The sequence below is a fragment of the Thalassophryne amazonica genome, chromosome 14 (genome assembly GCF_902500255.1).
Source record: "Thalassophryne amazonica chromosome 14, fThaAma1.1, whole genome shotgun sequence".
Lineage (NCBI taxonomy): Eukaryota > Metazoa > Chordata > Actinopteri > Batrachoidiformes > Batrachoididae > Thalassophryne > Thalassophryne amazonica.
Window position 1 is genome coordinate 40794837 of NC_047116.1, and position 23421 is coordinate 40818257.

Sequence of the window (23421 nt, forward strand, 5' to 3'; positions counted from 1 at the left end):
TCCTGCCCAGGCTGGTATGCAGGGGCCGGGGAACGCCGGCAATCTGCATGGGCCTTAGCCCCTCGTCCGGGCCGCAACAGGGCAGAACGGGAGGTCCGCCGCACCCGGCGGCACCTCCGCAGGTGGGCCTGGACCGAGGGGACCCCGACCTCTCCCTCCACAAGTGGAAAACAATGGGGGCTGATACCCCAAACACGCCTCGAAAGGGGATGAGGCCGGTAGCAGATGAGACCTGGCTATTGTGGGCGTACTCGATCCAGGCCAGATGGTCACTCCAAGCCGCCGGTATGCGCGGAGGTTACGCAGCGTAGGAGAGCCTGTTCCAACTCCTGGTTCGCCAGCTCTGCCTGGCCGTTCGTCTGTGGGTGATACCGGACGAGAGACTCACGGTGGCCCCCAGTTCCTTACAAATACTCCTCCAGACCTGCGAGGAGAACTGGGGACCACGATCCGAAACAATGTCCGATGGTATCCCATGCAAATGCACGACGTGGTGGACCAGGAGGTCTGCTGTCTCCTGGCCGTCGGGAGCTTCGGGAGGGCCTACGAAGTGGGCCGCCTTGGAGAAACCGGTCCACACAGGATGACGGTGTTACCCTGGGACGGTGGGAGGGCCCGTGACGAAGTCCAGGCCGATGTGAGACCAGGGGCGATGAGGCACAGGCAGGGGCTGGAGGTAGGCCCCTGATCTTGTGATGATCCGCCTTGCCCCTGGCACAGGTGGTGCAGGCCTGGACATAGTCCCGGATGTCGGCTTCCAGTGACGCCCACCAGAAGCGCTGCTGGACTACTGCCACGGTCCTACGCACTCCGGGATGACAGGAGAGCTTGGATCCGTGGCAGAAGTCCAAGACGGCAGCTCTGGCCTCTGGTGGGACATAAAGTCTGTTCTTAGGACCGTTCCCCGAGTCCGGGTTCCTGGTCAGGGCCTCCCGGACGGTCTTCTCCACATCCCATGTGAGGGTGGCCCGACAGTGGACTCGGAAACGATGGTCTCGATGGGGTCTGACAACTCGGCCTTGGCTTCCTCTTCGTGCACCCGGGACAGTGCGTCGGATTGTTGGTTCCTAGTCCCAGGACGGTAGGTGATCCGGAAGTCAAAGCGTCCGAAGAACAGGGACTAGCGGGCTTGCCTGGGGTTCAGCCGCTTGCCGGTCCGGATGTACTCCAGGTTCCGATGGTCCGTGAAAACTGTGAAAGGCACCGTAGCTCCCTCCAACAGGTGTCTCCACTCTTCAAGAGCCTCCTTAACCGCGAGGAGTTCCCGATTGCCCACGCATAGTTGCGTTCAACGGGGGTCAACCTGCGGGAAAAGTAGGCACATGGATGGAGAACCTTGTTGGACTCCCCGCTCTGGGACAGAACGGCTCCTATCCCTGAGTCAGAGGCGTCCACCTCCACTATGAACTGGCGAGTAGGATCAGGCTGCACCAGAACTGGTGCAGACGAAAACCGGCGTTTCAACTCCCTAACGCGGCTTCGCACCGATCCGACCAAGTGAAGGGGACTTTAGTGGAGGTCAGGGCAGTCAGGGGGCTAACAACCTGACTGTAACCTTTAATGAACCTCCGGTAGAAATTTGCAAAGCCGAGGAACTGTTGCAGCTTCCTACGGCTTGTTGGTTGGGGCCAATCTCTCACCGCCGCAACCTTGGCCGGATCCGGGGCGACGGAGTGGAGGAGATGATGAACCCCAGGAAGGACAAAGAGGTGCGGTGGAACTCACACTTCTCGCCCTTCACAAACAACCGGTTTTCTAGTAACCGCTGCAGGACCTGACGTACATGCTGGACATGAGACTCAGGGTCCGGAGAAAAGATGAGTATATCATCCAGATATACGAAGACAAACCGGTGCAGGAAGTCCCGCAGACGTCATTAACCAATGCTTGGAACGTCGTGGGGGCATTAGTGAGGGCCGAACGGCATGACCAGGTACTCAAAATGACCTAACGGGGTGTTAAATGCCGTCTTCCATTCGTCTCCCTTCCGGATCCGAACCAGGTGGTACGCATTCCTAAGATCAAGTTTGGTGAACATTTGGCTCCATGCAGGGGCGTGAACACCGAATCTAACAGGGGCAACGGGTATCGATTGCGAACCGTAATCTCGTTCAGCCCTCTGTAGTCAATGCTATGGACGGAGTCCGCCGTCTTTTTTACCCACAAAAAAGAAACCCGCACCCATCGGGGAGGTGGAGTTCCGAATCAACCCGGCGGCTAAGGAGTCCCGGATGTAGGTCTCCATCGATCGCGTTCCGGACGTGAGAGGTTGTACAATCTACTGGACGGGTACTCAGCGCCCGGAACTCAAATCGATGGCACAATCGTACGGTCGGTGCGGGGGTAGAGTGAGTGCCAGATCTTTGCTGAAGACGTCAGCAAGATCGTTGGTACACCTCGGGCACCGCCGTCAGATTGGGGGGGACTATGACCTCCTCTTCAGCTGTAATTCCGGGTGGAACCGAGGAATCCAAGACACTCCCGGTGGCAGGTTTCGCTCCACTGCCGTCACCACCCAGACGGCCAATCAATCGGGGATTGTGCTTCACCATCCATGGAAATCCCAGAATCACTCGGGAGGTAGAAGTGTCACAAAAAACATGATCTCCTCCCTGTGATTCCCAGAACCAACCAAGGTTACTGGCTGGTCTGATGTGTAATTAACGGGAGTAGAGTGCCATCTAGTGCTCGTACCTTCAATGGTGAAGGCAGGGCTACCAGAGGAAGCCCTACTTCCCTGGCCCATCTGCTGTCGCAGCAGATTCCCTTCTGACCCCGTGTCTACCAGTGCTGGGGCATGAAGGGTTAATCCCCACTCAGGATTGTTTACTGGGATTCGTGCTGATTTATGGGTTTTCCCTGTGTACATATTATGGCCCACCCTTAACCCAGTTCCTAAGGATGGGCGTTGGAGTTTGGTCGTTTGGGGCAGTCTTTTAACATGTGCTCACAGAGCCACAGACAAACACTCCCCGCGGGCCAGCCTCCTTTGCTGATATTTGATTTTAATTTGGCCCTGCTCGTGTCCATAGCTTCGTCAGCAGGGGGAGCTGTTGCCACACGGAGCCCTCTGGCAGTGGAACGTGGGGGAAGACGCACCCTTTCGGACCCGGAGGAGAGAGGGACGGCTTGTGCCCGACCACGCCCCCCCGGCCTGCTCCCGACGGTGTTCATTCAACCGGTTGTCTAAATGTATAACCAAACTGACAAGCCCATCGAAGTCTTGCGGTTCGTCCTTAGCCAGTAAATGCTCCTTCAGAACTGGAGACAGTCCGTTTATGAAGGCGGCGCGGAGCGCAACATTATTCCAGCCAGACCTTGCAGCCGCGATGCGGAAGTCGACTGCATAATCAGCTGCGCTTCGGCGCCCCTGTCTCATTGACAGCAGCACGCTCGAGGCGGTCTCGCCTCTGTTGGGATGATCAAACACCTGTTTGAATTCCCGTACAAACCCAGCGTATGACGTCAGGAGCCACGAATTCTGTTCCCAAAGCGCCGTAGCCCAAGCGCGTGCCTCACCCTCGAAGCAAATTAATCACATAAGCCACCCGGCTGGCATCTGATGCGTACATAACTGGATGCTGTGAAAAAACGAGCGAACACTGCATTAAGAAGTCTGCGCACGTTTCGACACAGCCTCCGTACGGTTCTGGAGGGCTTATGTAAGCTTCAGGGGACGGTGGGGGGGTTTGTTGAACGGCCAGTGGAACGTCTATCTGTGGCCCAGAGCCAGCAGGAGGAGTCACTGCAGCAGCGCTCGAGTCGCGCGCTTCCACTCTGGCGGTGAGAGCCTCCACCCTCCGATTGAGGACTGCATTCTGCTTGGTTACCAGATTTAACTGAGCGGTGAAAGCGGTAAGGATTTGCTGCAGATCACTTACCACGCCTCCTGCTGACGCCTGTGCTCCTTGTTCTCCCATTGGCTGTTCAAGCTGTGGTTGACGCCCCTCGGGATCCATGACGAATGGCCGAGAAATCCTGTTGGGAAAGGGTCGTAACACGGACCCGCAACAGGGGGCGCAAATGAACGGACAATGGATAAGACAAAGAGTAACAATTTAATGTTGTGAAACGCACAACTAAATACAGACACAGATAATGCCAATTGTACACAAGGTGACGTGCGGGCAGGCTCGAAGATAGGAGACCTCTGGTGATCGGAGAGCCGGGACCCACACAGCTTCCACCACCAACGGCCTGAAGAACACCGGAGCCGCCAAGTCCTGAGTCCCCAGGTGGTCACCGTCTTCTGTTGCAGACCCTGGTACTGCTGGCAGAAGATGACAAAAACAGTTATGGTGAGTGTGTATCCACACACCCAGTAATCCTTCTTCTACAGGTCTTCGCGGAGGGAAAACCTCCACCTCCGATACAGAATCACCCGTGCAGCTCCTGACAGTTGCTCCTTGGATGGAGTGAGAGGCGAAGACGTTGCAGACTCTCACTGCACGCCAATCCAATTACAGACTTCAGGAATACGGCTGCACACAGAACAATAATTAGTCTTCAGAAAGTATGAAATGCAGAGAATTACCTTCGACGGTAGTTGATTTCTCGGCGAGGAGGTGGAGTAATGATCCGGCTTTTGTAGAGATGGTGGTGATTGGTGACAGCTGGTGTAAACGAGTGACAGCTGTCACTCTCTGTCTCGGCGCCCTCTCATGCTTGAAGCCCGCACTCCAAGCAGGGCGCCGACTGGTGGTGGTGGGCCAGCAGTACCTCCTCTTCAGCGGCCCACACAACAATCAGCTGGAAACTGGCAATGACACTTGCACTCTGCTGTGGGTGCTGATTTGCACTGGGTGGAAGGTAAACTCTTTAATAATGATTTCAAAAGAAACATCAGTTAAAATGATTGTCAAAAAAGTCATAGAAAAGCATAAAGTATAACATTTCAAAGGTCAAACAATCTAAACATGTGCTCAACAAGACTACTGTAGAGGTCCAGGACCTGCTATGGACATATGGTGAAGTCTGGAGGGTTATATGGACCTCTGAGAGGGGTTTTAGGGAACAGAACTGTCAACTATTACAGTGATCCCAAATGGGTTCTACTTTATGGGTCCTTGATTTTTACCACTTCATTGTTTGGACAATTGGTTAATGGGACCACTGGACTCTGTCTATAATCTCTGTTTTTGCATGTTTGACAATTCTTTTATGCACATGGTTTTATTTGAATTTTTGTTATTGGTAGTATGACCAAAGTATACTGTCACCCCTGTGAGTTTGGTCTGCTTGAAGTTTTTTCATGCAATCAAAAACTACCTGAGGGAGTTTTTCCTTGCCACTGTTGCAAGTGCCCTTGGTCAGTGGGCGGTTAAGGTTAAACTTTACCCATAGGAAGTGCCTTGGGTTGAGTTATGGTGTGATTTGGCATTGTAAAAACAAACTGAATTGATTTACTGTGCAAACCTTTAGGGCACCCATAAATTTGGATGCAAATGTAGTCTGATCTTTTTTTAAGTGGGTCAACAGAAAATCTCACTTAAAATATCAAAATATTCCCATTCAAACAAAAATGTAATGTGTGCCCCCCCCATTTTGTTCAATAAGATTTTATTACCAAGTTACAATTTTTTTTAAGCAATTGGTGTCCTACTTGGTATAACAATATGAAGACAGTTGCCAGTGATAACCCAATAGTGAAAGAATGATAAAAACTGGTGATAGTCTAGTGGTTAATCGTTGGGCTTGAGATCAGAGGATCCTTGGTTCAAATCCCAGCCTGACCGGAAAATCACTAAGAGCCCTTGGGCAAGGTCCTTAATCCCTTAGTTGCTCCTGGTGTGGAGTGGGCACCTTGCATGGCAGCAGTCTCACATCGGGGTGAATGTGAGGCATTGATGTGTAAAGCACTTTGAGCATCTGATGCAGGTGGAAAAGCGCTATACAGTAGTATTCAGAATAATAGTAGTGCTATGTGACTAAAAAGATTAATCCAGGTTTTGAGTATATTTCTTATTGTTACATGGGAAACAAGGTACCAGTACAGTCAATAGATTCTCACAAATCCAACAAGACCAAGCATTCATGATATGCACACTCTTAAGGCTATAAAATTGGGCTATTATAAAAAAAAATGTAGAAAAGGGGGTGTTCACAATAATAGTAGCATCTGCTGTTGACGCTACAAACTCAAACTATTATGTTCAAACTGCTTTTTTAGCAATCCTGTGAATCACTAAACTAGTATTTAGTTGTATAACCACAGTTTTTCATGATTTCTTCACATCTGCGAGGCATTAATTTTGTTGGTTTGGAACCAAGATTTTGCTCGTTACTAGTGTGCTTGGGGTCATTGTCTTGTTGAAACACCCATTTCAAGGGCATGTCCTCTTCAGCATAAGGCAACATGACCTCTTCAAGTATTTTGACATATCCAAACTGATCCATGATACCTGGTATGCGATATATAGGCCCAACACCATAGTAGGAGAAACATGCCCATATCATGATGCTTGCACCACCATGCTTCACTGTCTTCACTGTGAACTGTGGCTTGAATTCAGAGTTTGGGGGTCATCTCACAAACTGTCTGCAGCCCTTAGACCCAAAAGAACAATTTTACTCTCATCAGTCCACAAAATATTCCTCCATTTCTCTTTAGGCCAGTTGATGTGTTCTTTGGCAAATTGTAACCTCTTCTGCACGTCTTTTATGTAACAGAGGGACTTTGCGGGGGATTCCTGCAAATAAATTAGCTTCACACAGGCATCTTCTAACTGTCACAGCACTTACAGGTAACTCCAGACTGTCTTTGATCATCCTGGAGCTGATCAATGGGTGAGCCTTTGCCATTCTGGTTATTCTTCTATCCATTTTGATAGTTGTTTTCCTTTTTCTTCCATGCGTCTCTGGTTTTTTGTCCATTTTAAAGCATTGGAGATCATTGTAGATGAACAGCCTATAATTTTTTGCACCTGCGTATAAGTTTTCCCCTCTCCAATCAACTTTTTAATCAAACTACGCTGTTCTTCTCAACAATGTCTTGAATGTCCCTTTTCCTCAGGCTTTCAAAGAGAAAAGCATGTTCAACAGGTGCTGGCTTCATCCTTAAATAGGGGACACCTGATTCACACCTGTTTGTTCCACAAAATTGACAAACTCACTGACTGAATGCCACACTACTATTATTGTGAACACCCCCTTTTCTACTTTTTTTACTAATAACCCAATTTCACAGTCTAAGAGTGTGCATATCATGAATGCTTGGTCTGTTGGATTTGTGAGAATCTACTGAATCTACTGGTACATTGTTTCCCATGTAACAATAAGAAATATACTCAAAACCTGGATTAATCTTTTTAGTCACATAGCGCTACTATTATTCCTGAACACTACTGTATAAATGCAGTCCATTTACCATCAGATTCAATGCAATATCTTCTTACTAATTGCAAGAGCCCATCTAAAATGCACCAAGTAGTTTTGTCACCTAAAACAAATAATGTATTTGGTTTGTAGGCGCTGGGAAGAAGAATCAGCAATGGAGAAGTAATGTGCAGCTCCTCTTTCAATCTCTTTTTCTTCTCAAAGAGAAAACCCATACCCGACTCACTCTGTTAATCGATATAAAAGATCTATAATGGCCGTGCGGATATTTGGTGGGTTTCAGTAAGTCTAATGAATCAAACTGTATGGGTGTACAACTGCTGAAGGATAAGAGGCAATTTTACAGAGTAACATGATGTTTCCTAGTTTCAACATCATAAAGACGGAATCAATCTCCCACTACTGTCTCCAATCAACAGACCTAGACATCATGCACCTGAACAGCAAGATGATTTTTTTTTCAATGTTCAATAAACTGGAAGCTTTCTCTCATGAGGAAGCCAGTATCTTCACATGCACAATTTAAAGCTTGATCACAAGAAGCAAATGTGACTCCATTGCTTATTGGCTTTTTAATATTCATTAAGCCGATACTGTTTATGGTGTTTCCTCCACTTTTCGCAAGTACATCTGCAAGGCATATAAGTAAAGTTTCTAGCTGCGCCACTCCTATGCATATTTAATTCTGTTTGCAAACAGCGATTGCTTTACTTGTGACTTTAAATAAATTCCACAATGTCCTGAGGCTGAAGGTTAGAAAAGGGGAACTGATGGCAGCATGATCTATATGTAGCACAGCATTAAAGGAGACTGCAGTGAAAGCAGGAATGATATGCAATAATGTAGCCAGTAAACTCCTAAAAATCTATAATTGAGACCCCAGACTAAACATATTCTGCCATATTTTTCAATGAATAAGATGAAAGAGTGTGCTGTATTTACCGTTTCACTGTGCCCGAATACCCAATATATACTAAGGTTGGTTATGAAACTACTACCCACCGTTTTTGTAGTATCTAAGTGAGCAAGTAGTAGGAAGAAAATAGTAGTACTACAGTACAATACAGTAGTACTAAAGTACTACACCACTGCAATCTTTACTGCCCCTTTTGGCAGGCATCCCCACATATGCTGCCATAATTTCTATTTTGCAATGGCAGACTTTTTAAACAGTTCTCAACAGTGTCGTCATATATGGCTCCTTGCTTCCTTGCATTTTCCTGGGAAGTTCTTCTTCTTTGGTTACCAGACTCCCGCTGCCTGATGGGATAGTTGTTGTGTTGTTGGGGGGTGTGGCTGGACATTTTGGTGTTCTTTTCTTTTCTTTGCTCTCCAGGTGGTATGAAAACTGATTTGTCTGTGGAGAAGTTGCTGGCTGAAGAGTCCTTCACCCTCATCAACATCATGTGCAGCACCTGTGAATGGTGCTCACGTGCAGCCTTAAAGACTTTCAGCTGAAGCAGATAATTAGATGGCGTTCTGCATTTAAGCCATGTGTGATTCAAGCAGAATTGCCGGGAACTCGACCTTGTGATGTTCGTTTGTGAGACGCTGAGGACCGCGCCTGGGTTTGACACATCGTGCCTGTGAAGCAGGAAGGGTGAGGGACACATGCTGTCAGCACACATCAGAGGTGATTAATTGTTTGACTACTTGTGATAGTAACTTGGTATTTTGTTACGCAGTAGATTTGAATTGTGATGAGAATTGTGCAGCTCGCTTCTCACTGCTGTGGCGTGCGGACAAGTGATCCTCCACCTGTTGTGAGAAGCTGCTCATTTGCATAAAGCTTAAAATACAGACCTGAATGTGTTGCTGATGGTGTGTGTCTTTTGAAGGATATTGGTTGTAACTGCTGACTTACCTCACCCTCTTCTATCCTTCACAGAGAGTTGGTTTGTCGTGTCCACCTGGGGGGTGTTTGGCGGTAATAGTGAGTCCAGAAGCGCCGGGCTTCGATCCTTTGGGCGCTGGAGAGCGTGCCAGGCTTCACTCCACCAGAATGACGCTGTTTTAGTTTCTACACTTTGTTTAGCACCAGAGGGTGATTCAATAAATTGTTTTTGTTATTGGAACCGCTTTCTGGTTATTTTAGTGCTGGGTTCCGTCAGAAGCAGGTCCGCTCCTCAACCCGCGTCGACACATAACAATAGTGTAATGTAGCCCATGTGCACGTGATGGAGGTAGTAGATACTGTTTAACTGCTACTAAATTCCTACTGAGCATTTGGATAGCCTACAGACTGGGATGTACTGCTTTTTGTGTACTAAGTTAAGTTAAGCTACTAAGTTAAGCTAGCATGAGCATTTGTATATAGCATATAACTAGTAAACAACTTGATGCGATTTCCCCATCATTAAGCTTGACAAATTTGGAAACTAGATGGATCAGGCCAATCTAATAGATGTCTGAGATCACATCACCATCCACGCACACTATGGACCCCTGTGGGTCCTGATTGGCAACTATTCAGGCTAGGGCTCTATAATGATTCTCAAAACTGGATACAAAGCGATATGCATCATTGGACACTTGATATGTATCACAATATCATTACATTTATGTGCTTAATTTTATTTAAATGCATTCATAATTTAAACTGAATGGTTTTCACGGGTAACCCAATATTTACTTTACTTAGTTATACTGCTTAATGTGTATTATATAGTATTTCTTTTGCACATTTTCACCTTTTCTTGCCTTTATCTTAAATTGATATCACAACCTACAGTTTGCTTGATAAGATTACTAACCCCAAGACCCTTAATCGTTTCACATTTATGGCTTCCGTAACCCTAATTTACTTGATTGTAAGACTAGAACCCCAAACAAACCCAGTTATGTCCAAGCTTAGACATTGCTTCCAAGAAAAAAAGAAAAAATATTGCTTCACATCCCACATTAGTTGTGCAGAAAAGTTAAATTACGTAAATGTTTTTCTATATATGGCTCATTAATTCCAATTAGTGCAGAATTGTAGTATTACCCTGTCCAATCCTTCACTGACTCTTGCCTGGCTAAAGCTACCACCCTGGGATAGCTATCACACATTTTTCATCTCTCTAGAGAAGTGACCAAAATGCCCTACCAAACATTTTGCTGCTTTGGGTGGTAGTGACACGCCCACTTTCAGGGGTCTGGCCCAAGGCCAAAATATTGGAGTGCCATGTCCAGCAGTGCCACTCTGGATATTGAAACCAAGATGAAGCACTGTGTTGCTAGTGTGACACCCAAGTGCGGTACCCGTAACAGTAGCATTGAGATATTTTCACTGCAGCTGACAGATGCATAGAGATGATACAGTCCACATCATAACCAAGCCTGTCATTGCCCATGATCACACTGAAATCACCCATGAATCTCCTGTGGGACAGTTGCCAATCACTGAATGAAGCAGTGAGAAAAAGTCTCTAGCATGAAGATATCACTGACCACAGTCAGCATACACTGACACAACTGACAGCCCCTCCAAAGAGTGCCGAAGTCCGAGCCCAATAATGCCCTCATGGACAGGGATGCTGTCTGATGGCATTGGATAACCGTGCTCCCTTATATTTTTTTGCTGTTACAGATTTTGCCTTCATTTTCTGTGTAAGATCCAAGTTGTTAGAACATAGTATATGGTATACAAAATTATCTACGTACATCAGACAGATATCTGTAGTTAGATTTGAGATTTAGATCAATATAATGTTTTTTTTCCCGATGTTTTCCCATCAAAGACCCCATCTGTTGCCTTTGATGTCACTGCTCATTAAGCCTGACATAACCATGTCATGTGAAATGACCCCATTAAGGCCTGTCTCATTATCCTCAGCTGGGGGACTGTCAGCAGGAGACAGCATAAGAGGAACTCTATACAGGAGCTCGTCTCTGTGAATTAGCCTGCCACAGACGCTGTGGTCATTATAACCATTGTTGTCACTGGTCTGACCAGAGAAGAGCAGGCGAAAAACAGCAGCCATAATGACTACAGCCAGACAAAATACATTTCTGTGTCTGACTCTGCCTGCCTATGTTTATATGGGAGACCCTATTAATGTGTGTGCATAATTCTGTTGGTAATACAACAGAGACTGTCAGAGACAATCACTGTATTAGGGGGCTTCTACACACACACACACACACACACCTTTCATTGCTACTTCCATGTCTTCAAACTCATGTCAAAAGTTTGAAGGTTACACAAGGCTCTGGTGAGAATTGTCACAGGAACAACTTTGCCTATGAGTTAGGTTAATTGGCAGTATAACAGATAAATGCACCCATTTAAACTTTACATTTTGTGCATACTGTCATACCGGTTCAGAAGTTGAAAGTTATGCAATGGACTTTTTGCTATGTAACAACGGTTGTCTTCTTGTTCTGGGTTTCTTCAATGTTGTGCTTTCTGCTACTGTTTGTGATACTGCCTCCAGTGGTGAAAACGTTAAGCAGTGATGGCACCAATGTACAACAGCACAGTAATAAAAAACCCAAAGATGTCCCTTTACATTAATATGTATTTGAAAGTAAGCAGTGCCACTTTTGGCTTATTTTAATTTATCATGGAATGTGAATGTCTACCTTAACAAAGAAATGTATCGGACTGCATCAAATTGTATCAAATCAAATATTCCATATAGATAGTATAGTTCTTGATCATATTGTAGCCCGTGTATCTTGATATGCATCACATTGCTAGAAGGGTGAGATCTACTCCCCTAATTTAAATGTGTTTTTATAAAATTTTGTGTGTGTGAGTGTGTGCGTGAGAGAGAGAGAGATTAGAGAGGATTTGAAGATTTAAATAGAGAAGTTGATAACTAGTTTCTTTCATAATATTTTGTTTTTTAAATTTCACATTTGAATTTTGTGTGAATATACATGTTTGAACAGAAACATTTCAGACTGTTTTTTCTGATGGCTTACTCAAGAAGTAAGAAAAATGACCACTGTCGTATCAAAATCTTAGGGTGCCTGTATTTTTATACAGCGCTTAATGTCAAAATGATATGTTTCAGGTCTAAAAGTCTTATTACAGCAAACATATTTCTACCTGCAAAGACAGAATTGTGGGATTTGACAATGTTTAAAATGAAATCTCAAGCACAGTGTTTTTTGGTTCAAGGACTTTTTTGATCAATGTAACTGCTTTAAGTACTTTTGTTTCTCAAAAAGCATTGCTGTTTTCTTTGTTTTTTTGTTTTTTGCTTTTTGCTACACGCTGTCATATACTGCTGCTTCTTTGGTTTGTTCAAATACCCCAAACCTTATTCTGTCTTGATTAGTTCTGCAGATTCTATTCACATTAGCAACAGTGACAAAAAGAAAAAAACACACCACAGAAGTGACAGTGATTAGCTTTCAGAATGATAAATGGGAAGAATGGAGCTAAAGTGAAGCATCAAATAAGATACTCCCATCCAAAATTTCAATCATTTGTCTCCACTTCAGATTGAAAGTTTGGATTGTACAAGCTGACTGTTTCTGTTTTTCTTTTGTCTTATCATTTTTGAGCAGCAGAAACTAGTATGGCTTTTAAACACAGACTGTATCCTGGATAAACCCTTGATGACATCACTATTAGATTTTCTAAAGTACGATTTTGAAGCTCAAATTGTAGTGCTTAACTTCCTTGATTACTGGTCAACTCATGAAGAGCATTGCGGTATGACCTGGGGAAAATTAATGAAGCTCGAACAAGAAAATTTAAATGTAAATTTGATAGCTTAACTATTTTTATATTTATTTTGATAGCACCTGTACCTGGATGTGGTTAAATGATTTTAAAAAACGTTGAAAACATAAAATATTCATTCAGTTGTTCAGCGCAACCAAAATGTGCCATGCTCTGAGTTGACACCACTCTCTCAATTAAGGCACGCAGTATTTTTTGACTGTTCTTTTTTCTGTTACTCCCTCATGTTGGCTTTCACTTGGCTGTAGTTATTTTTGGATCATTAGCCACATCGGAGTATCTTGTCACCGATTGTCTGTTCACTGTCACTTTGGATCATTGAACACCCTGGTTTTTTTGTACCCCTGTGTGCTGCTGCCTGCATCCTGGGGTCCAATCCTAGTTCTTCAGTGGTTCCAACTGCAACAAAGCTGGTTCCAATGTATAAATTAATAACACTGACACATCATTCAGTGGAAATACTAAAGCACCGACTTCTTAGATGGTTCGTTACTTAAATGTACAGCAAGCCATAGAATCTGAGATATCTGCAATAAAATGGTCAGAAAGATCATTTGACCACATTAAGTCCACAGCAGAGAGCAACATCTGCTACAACCCGGCAAAACACTGTCACTCAGTGTGATCACTTCCCTATTTATTCACAACTTCACGGCTTAAAATAGCTTAACCTGAAGACTTAAAAAATATAAAAAAGATGATGTCATTCAGTTCACATCTTACCCCGTGTGTATTCCTCCGTGAGATGCCGTGAATATGAGCATAGAAATACAAGTGCTCTTCACCAGTGAGCAGATCATCCAGCGCGTCCACCTGGGGGCAATACCCGATGTTAATTCCCTTGTCACGGCACTCCATGATGTCTACGAGATGCCTGAGGGAAAACATAAAGACAAAATCTTGTGAATCTTGGAAAACTCAAAGGCACACTCTTGTGAATATTATCCAGTTGTTTTGCTGAACAGGTGTTCCAAGTGAACTGCTGAGGACAGCCGCAATGCACCTTAAGCCCCGGTCACATAGCACTAACGAAGGACAATGAAGTCCAAACGAAACAAGAAATCTGGACTTTCATTGACTTTCCAAGGCATTGTTTAACCTTTGTTCAGCTTTGTTCCTGCAGCTGGCCCTTTGTGAGAATGCTTAAACTGTTGAAAAATTTGAATGAATACCGCCGATAACCTCAGTTCATCCGCATTTTGATTTGCTTTCATTCTTGAGGGTTTCTTAGTGTTTGCTTAGTTGTCATAATGTTAGCGTTTCATTTGACCAACTTGTTCAACCTCCAAAGTCTGATGTACTGAACGAAGGTTGACAAACACAATGATATCTGAACGAATCATCACTAAAGCTTTGATGAGTTGAATGCAACATCCTTGTATCGCTAATGAATCGTTCATTTATGGGACGAAAATGCAACATTTTCAGAAACAATAGCATTACGAATGTTTTATCAACTACTTTAACTATTTACAAGTTTCAACCATTTGTGGCTGGCCTGTGTGTGGCGTGTCTTCGGAGTAGCCTTGGTCTGATGTGGACAGTTCCCCATGGCTAATGCCATGGACCCGTCAAAGGTACTCGTCGGGACAGATAAAGTGTACAACAAGGTACAGACATGCTGCACGAACTCAGAATGTGAAGACAAACAAAACTTGTTGTTGTGAAGACAAACAAAATCTCACACCAGTTGTCAAGACAAATAAAATCTCACATCTGCAAGTACTGCAGAACTGAGGACAAGGCTGGCTGTGCTCAGTTATACAATCCCAATTCCAATGAAGTTGGGACATTGTGTAAAATTTAAATAAAAACAGAATACAATGATTTGCAAATCCTCTTCATCCTATATTCAATTGAATACAGCACAAAAACAAGATACTTAATGTTCAAACTGATAGACTTTATTGTCTTTGTGCAAATATTTGCTCATTTTGAAATGGATGCCTGCAACACGTTTCAAAAAAGCTGGGACAGGGGCAACAAAAGACTGGGAAAGTTGATGAATGCTCAAAGAGCACCTAATTGGAAACAGGTGAGTGTCATGATTGGGTATAAAGGAGCATCCCCAAAAGCTATTCACAAGCAAAGATGGGGCGAGGATCACCACTTTGTGAACAGCTGCATGAAAAAAAGTCCATCAGTTTAAGAACAACGTTTCTCAATGTTCATTTGCAAGGAATTTAGGGATTCCATCATCTACAATCCATAATATAATCAGAAGAATCAGAGAATCTGGAGAACTTTCTACATGTAAGTGGCAAGGCCGAAAACCAACATTGAATGCCCGTGACTTTTGATCCCTCAGGCAGCACTGAATTAAAAACATCACTGTGTAAAGGATCTTACCGCGTGGGCTCAGGAACACTTCATAAAACCATTGTCAGTTAACACAGTTCGTCACTACATCTACAAGTGCAAGTTAAAACTCTACCATGCAAAGTGAAAGCCATACATCAACAACATCCAGAAACGCCACTGCCTTCTCTGGGCCTGAGCTCATTTGAAATGGACAGACGCAAAGTGGAAAAGTGTGCTGTGGTTTGATGAGTCCACATTTCAAATTGTTTTGGAAATAATGGACATCGTGTCCTCCGGACAAAAGAGGAATTAGACCATCCAGATTGTTACTAGTGCACAGTTCAAAAGCCAGCATCTGTGATGGAATGGGGGTGTGTTAGTGCCCCTGGCATGGGCAGCTTACAGACAGTGTTGCCACAGTTACTTTGATAAAGTAATCCAATTACTGATTACTGATTACTCCTTGAAAAAGTAACTTAGTTACTTTACTGATTACTCAATTGTAAAAGTAACTAATACTTTTTTAGTTACTTTATATAGTAACTAACTATTACTAACTTAGTAACTAACTAAGTAACTGTTTATAGACCTTAAAAAGGCTTTTGATACAATCAATCATGACATATTAATCAGTAAACTTGAACAGTATGGGATTAGGGGGTTGGTGTTGCACTGGGTGAGAAGCTACTTAAGTAACAGAAAACAGTTTGTGAAGTTGGGGGAATATACATCATCATGCTTGGACAATGCTTGTGGCGTCCCACAGGGGTCAGTATTGGGTCCAAAACTGTTTCTAATTTATATAAATGATATTGTCAATGTTTCCAAAATATTAAAATTAGTATTATTTGCAGATGACACAAGCATTTTTTGTTCAGGGGGGGATTTGCAGGAGTTATTGAGGAGGATCAGTATAGAAATGGGAAAATTGAAAATATGGTTTGACAGAAATAAATTATCATTAAACTTAAGTAAAACAAAATACATGTTATTTGGCTATTGTAATACAGACATACAGGTTCAGTTACAAGTCGAGGGGGTAGATATTGAAAGGGTACATGAAAATAAGTTTCTGGGGGTGATAATAGATGATAAGATAAACTGGAAGACTCATATAAAACATATACAAAGTAAACTGTCAAGAAGCATTTCAGTTCTAAACAAAGCGAAACATATTCTGGACCACAACTCACTCCGCATTCTTTACTGCTCACTGGTTTTACCATATTTACAGTACTGTGCAGAGGTATGGGGTAATACTTATAAAGGTACAACACAATCACTATCAGTAATGCAGAAAAGAGCTATAAGAATTATTCATAATACTGGCTATAGAGATCATACAAATCCACTATTTTTACAATCCAAATTATTAAAATTCACAGACTTGGTTCATTTTCAAACAGTACAAATTGTGTATAAAGCAATAAACAATTTACTTCCAGCAAATATTAAAAATATGTTTTTTAACAGATCAGGGGATTACAGTCTGAGGGGGAAATTTAATTTAAAGCATCAGTGGGCACGAACAACATTAAAAGGTTTCTGTATTTCTGTCTGTGGGGTGAGGATGTGGAACAGATTGGGAGTGGGGCTCAAGCAATGTCCAAGCATGAACCAGTTCAAACAGCGGTACAAAAATATGGTTTTTTCTGGGTATAGGGAGGAGGAAGGGTAATGAGGGTTAGGGTGTTTTGTTGTTTGCTTCGGCTTGTAAATATATAGTATTTTGTATGTAAGTAGGTATGTGTAGGTGTATATTTATGTTTGTGTATATATACGTGTATATACGTATATGTGTATTAATATGTGTATGTTGATGTGTATATGTATGTGTGTGTATATATGTATATATATTATATATTGATATCGGTTTAGGTGTGTAGGAATTTATGTGTATATGTGGCAAAGGGTATTACTGGTTGTGGGGAAGAAGGGGTAGGGATAAATAAGCTGATGCTTCACCCTACCCCTTTTCGGACATGTTGGGTACCGGTAGAACTTTTTTGTGTTGTCTTTACTGATCTATCTTGTAATTGTTGTTGTATCAAATGTTCGAAATAACAGTTTTCATTCATTCATTCATTCATTCATTCCCCAGCTGCCGACAACAACCCTCTGCCACCCTCAACATGACAATGATACCTGTTTTGCAAAACTCACTTTATAGTCACCCTTTCTTGATTTCAATGAAATAAATACTGTTTTATAAAAGTAAAATAATCTTTCTTGACCTCATATTTAACTGTTGACAGCACTGTAACAGTAAAATGTGCATTTCTAACCTACATTGTTTATAAATGTAACTATTAAATTCTAACATTTTTCTAACATTTAAATTCTCTATAAACATTTTACTTGTCAAAATTATTATTATTTTAAGTAGTATTAGTAGTTGTGGAAAAAAAAAGCTTCAAAACTGGACCTTTAATCTAGGGGTGTTGTGGGGGAGGGGGGCACATCCCTGCCCCACGTCCCCATTCCATCTGGATTCGCCCCTGCTTTGGCGTTTCAGCACAAAGAATGGATAACATTTATTTATGCAGAAAACATGACCAGATTTACAGGTAAGAAAGTTTTATTGTGTTTTCACATCATGTGGTCCTCAGAAAGAGAGTTTAGGTGCATTTGAATGGAAAATAGTGTTAGTTGTTGACGCATCGCGGAGGATCAGCTGTTTTTAACCAGCACATACGGAGCGGCTCAGCTCAGAATTCTAAATAAAGGAGAAAAATAAAGCATAAAAATGACTTTGTAAAGCTCAGTGCAGATGTGCTGTTTTCACCAGGCTTTAAGAGGTGAGGACGAGTCGTAGCTGATGAAAAGCTCACAGCTCGCTTAAAGTGGGCAGTTCAGTCGAACCCCGACCTCCTGCCCACGGACCAAGTTTAATGCTGCTGTCGACCCACAATGCAAAAATAATAGTAACGCACAGTGACTTGGAGAAGTAACTTTAATCTGATTACTCATTTGGAAAGATTAACGCGTTAGATTACTCGTTACAAAAAAAAGTGGTTAGATAAGAGTACGCGTTACCGGCAATCACTGCTTACACATCTGTGATAGCACATCAATGCTGAAAGGTACATCCAGGTTTTGGAGCAACACATGCTGCCATCCAAGCAACGTCTTTTTCAGGAACGTCCCTGTTATTTCGGCAAGACAATGCCAAGCCACATTCTGCACGTGTTACAACAGCATGGCTTCATCGTAAAAGAGTGCGGGTACTAGACTGGCCTGCCTGCGGTCCAGACCTGTCGCCCATTGAAAATGTGTGGCATATTATGAAGCACAAAATACAACAATGGAGACCTCAGACTGTTGAACAACTGAAGTCATATATCAAGCAAGAATGGGAAAGAATTCCAACTACAAAGCTTCAACAATTAGTGTCCTCAGTTCCCAAACGCTTATTGAGTGTTGTTAGAAGGAAAGGTGATGTAACACAGTGGGAAACTACTACTGGTCCAGCTTTTTTTAAACGTGTTGCAGGCATCCATTTCAAATGAGGAAATATTTGCACAAAACAATAAAGTTTATCAGTTTGAACATTAAATATCTCATCTTTGTGGTGTATTCAATTGAATATAGGCTGAAGAGAATTTGCAAATCATATTCTGTTTTTATTTACATTTTACACAACGTCCAACTTCATTGGAATTGGGGTTGTACACCCAGTTCTGGTCACGTCATTGTGAATGTTTCATTCTGATTTGTTTAAAGCATCGAGGTCGATGTTTCTTTCATTTTCTTTCATGAGTTTCGGTTTTGTTTCCTTCCTTTTGTTCAACCCTTCATTGAAATCTTTGCAGAGGTTGTCAGCAATTTCGCTTTAAGTTCTGTTTCAGTTCACTTGATTTGCAGGCTTTTCAGTGATGGGAAAAGTGCAGGATCTTTCCTCCACCTTTTCTCATGATTTTTGACTTGTTGTTCTTCTTCCAGCTATCACCGCTGCTGTGTGACCTGGGTATTAACAACAAAGCAGAAACTTAGACCATGATCCATGAGTTTGGGTGAACCTGAGATAGTTGCATTGCAGCCTGTTCATTTTGTTCTTTTTGATAGCTTTCCTGACTTTATGAATATCTCTGTTGTGGAAATGTATTCATCTGCACGATTGAAAGGAGAGTCTCATCCTGCAATAGATTACTTTTTGTTTTGAACATGTCCTTTCCTCTATAGCCTCATAAGTCATCTTTTGACATGTATCTTGCAGGACTATACTTTGAATATCTGATGCGTTCAGGTATCTGCATGCAATGACACATACAGTAAATAATATACTCAACAAAATATAAACGCACAGTTGTGGTTTTGCTCCCATTTTGTATGAGATGAACTCAAAGATCTAAAACTTTTTCAACATATACAATATCACCATTTCTCTTAAATATTGTTCACAAACCTGTCCAATCTGTGATAGTGAGCACTTCTCCTTTGCTGAGATAATCCATCCCACCTCACAGGTGTGCCATATCAAGATGCTGATTAGACACCATGATTAGTGCACAGGTGTGCCTTAGACTGCCCACAATGAAAGGCCACTTTGAAAGGTGCAGTTTTATCACACAGCACAATGCCACAGATGTCGCAAGATTTGAAGGAGCGTGCAATGGCATGCTGACAGCAGGAATGTCAACCAGAGCTGTTGCTCGTGTATTGAATGTTCATTCTCTACCATACGCCGTCTCCAAAGGCGTTTCAGAGAATTTGGCAGTACATCCAACCAGCCTCACAACCGCAGACCACGTGTAACCACACCAGCCCAGGACCTCCACATCCAGCATGTTCACCTCCAAGATCGTCTGAGACCAGTCACTCGGACAGCTACTGGAACAATCGGTTGCATAACCAAAGAATTTCTGCACAAACTGTCAGAAACTGTCTCAGGGAAGCTCATCTGCATGCTCGTCGTCCTCATCGGGGTCTCGACCTGACTCCAGTTTGTCGTCGTAACCGATTTGAGTGGGCAAATGCTCACATTCGCTGCCATTTGGCACGTTGGAGAGGTGTTCTCTTCACGGATGATGTGAAGGAGACGTGTTGCACTGCATGAGGCAAATGGTGGTCACACCAGATACTGACTGGTATCCCCCCCAATAAAACAAAACTGCACCTTTCAGAGTGGCCTTTTATTGTGGGCAGTCTAAGGCACACCTGTGCACTAATCATGGTGTCTAATCAGCATCTTGGTATGGCACACCTGTGAGGTGGGATGGATTATCTCAGCAAAGGAGAAGTGCTCACTATCACAGATTTAGACTGGTTTGTGCACAGTATTTGAAGGAAATGGTGATATTGTGTATGTGGAAAAAGTTTTAGATTGTTGAGTTAATCTCATACAAAATGGGAGCAAAACCAAAAGTGTTGCGTTTATATTTTAGTAATGCAGGAAACAAAGTATTATTGCACACAGCAGCCTGGTGAGCAAAAATAGACCTTACCTATTCAAAATAACAAACGCTTCCGCAGGATAAATATTTTTTAAACAGTACCATACACTAAACTGTACGACCACAAGAGCTTCATTTTTGTACATTTTCTAATATTTGTATGTATCTAAAATAGCTACACTTCATAGACCAATGTATTTCAAGGACTTGCTTTCTCATCTCTCTTTGTATTTCTTTTGACCTTGCACAGTGTGCAAGTGAGTGACACCTTTTAGCCAGTTTCATGCTCACACTTCTGAAACAGTTCTATTTAAGCGATGATTTGGTTGGCAGAAATCATTCCTGGGTTTATCGAGTCCAGCTCAATCCAGTCAATACATTTCTGTAGATTTGTAGATTTCATAATTACAGGGCAACAGCTTTTACAACGCCCATTTGGCAACAAATTATTTATGTATATAGATATGTGTTTCAATAAATAAAAATAAAATTTAAAACTGTAATTTGTATTTACTCAGGCTATTAAATTGTGTTAAATATAGAACAATTTACCATAAAATATATTCAAAATAGAAGAACTCAGGATGTAGCAAATGTATTTGGAGCAACTATAGACTAAAGCTACTGTAGTATAACAAATGTAGACACGAACAATGGTCCCACTTTCTTGGTTTTTGATGCAACTCATTACTTTGTGAGGAGAAATACATGTGACAGAATACACTCCTTAATGTGTTCATAATGATGTTTTTGCAGAGTTTGCATGCAAAATTTTGTTAAACACGTTTATGAATATTTTACCCGTCCCAGTCTTTGATCTGTGCTGTGCCATCAGTGGGATGAACGTCTCCAGTCAGTATCTTGAAGGTGGTTGTTTTTCCTGCTCCATTCACACCCAGCAGACCAAAGCACTGCAAACAAACCGCATTCCTTAATCATCATGATGCTTTGACCTCTGTGCAGTACTATAACACTGTGTTAAGCCAGTCTCCCATTGCCTGTTTTTGGCACCCAAATCTGTGCGTTTCTGGCTCCTAATCACATGAAAACATGTAATCAGTGCTGCTGAATGTGAATTTGGCTGGTCACTCAGGTTAAAATTAAAGGCAAAAATGAAAATACAGTACAGATTGTTTTCTATTTTGGAGTAGATCGATTTCATTGACCTGCACAGCGGTGTGCAGTAGCTGTGGGCAGGGGGAGTAGAAGGAGACTAACATAGCTCAGTGAGATGCACACTGCAGCACTATTCCAAAGCACACAGTGGCATCTTGCTGAGGTGCACAGTTCTGCTCATTACTCTGGCAAAAGCACCGCAGAGGTTAGCACATAGGCTATATTGAGTATTTTCTGCACACTGGACCAGTGCTGGTGTGTGTCTCTTTTATTTTTACAAATGGCTTTGTTATTATTTCACAAGATTTTGCTATTATTTCAGATGGCATTGTTATCTTATCAGGACCGGGGGATCCTACCTGCCCAGATGGAACATATCCTCTAGGCTATGTTCTTGACTCCTGGGGGTCTTGGTGTGTTGCATGCTTGGCGCCTTTCTCCATTGAGGACGTCGAGGATTTATTCATTTTTGGTCTCATGGTAGCAGGGCTGGTACTTTTTGGCTTATGTGCTGCCGTGATCTACCGGAAAATTGGCAAGACGGCAGCATCAATAACCACGGCCCCTCGCTTGTCCATCATGATTAATGAGGTTGGCAAGGCAGTGCATTCTCAGACTGCGATGACTCTTGAACTCAGACGCAAATTGGATGACATCTTGGAACAGATGCGTGCCTTGCAGTTGAAGCTGAAGATTTCAGAGGCTGGTGAATATTCTTAATTCATAATTGGGAATATTCTTAAATCATAATTGGGATTTGGTTGTGCAAGTGGAACTGTTAAAAAGTGATTTCACTGCTGAAACCATAACATTACAGGCTTATCAAGCCTGAAGGTCAATTGCCCTACTGTCTCCTCCAGAGGGATTTGTTTCGGCCTGGGGAACATTGGCTGTTTCTTATCTCATCTCACAAAGACAATAAACTGTTTTTCACAGGACTGAAACATGTTCCATTCCCTTCCCCCACCCCCTCCCTCCCCATCAACAACTCCCCTTTCCGGCAACCGCCAACGTCATTACTTCCCCTGCGGGGGCTGCGCAGTTTTTAGCTGCGGCAGGTCCCCGTTCCCCCCAAGCTGGCAGCGGCGCAACTCCAGTTGCAGTGGCTACCACACACTCACATCGCCTCAATTTGGAAAACGGACTGTTTCAAGTTTAGTGCACATAAACAATGTCAAATGTATATGTGTTGTCTTAATTCTGATGTGTGCCATTATTACGGTAAACAAGTAATAATTGTGTATTAATTGCTGTTTGTCTGTGGAATGTGAGTGTGGAAATCTCGTTGTTGTAATGACAATGATAATAAAGCTATCCATCCATCCATCCATCCATCCATCCATCCATCTTTTCAGGTGGCTTTGTTATTATTTTGTCAGTGCTTCTTGAAATAAATAATCCATGCTTGAATGCGGCTCGGCAGCTCAATTATTTAGATTGCAGGATACAGTGTAAACTAAAACTAAAATATAATGCAGACTGTATCATTTGTAAAGTGGTAGGAGATTTCTTTGTATTGGAGTGACAATGTTGACTGGGTAGCAGTCAGTGCACTGCAGTCAGTGTGTGGGCAGTTTGAGGACTCAGTGTGCAAAT

At 42.9% G+C, this 23421-nt stretch overlaps 1 protein-coding gene across 1 annotated transcript in view; it reads right to left on the bottom strand.

Annotated features, from left to right (window-relative positions):
- The window catches only part of abca12 (ATP-binding cassette, sub-family A (ABC1), member 12), a 325660-nt gene that overhangs the window by 23990 nt on the left and 278249 nt on the right, over positions 1-23421 (bottom strand). The window contains 2 exon segments of the mRNA XM_034186027.1: positions 13739-13889; positions 21511-21620. Coding sequence (XP_034041918.1) covers positions 13739-13889; positions 21511-21620 — 261 coding nt within the window.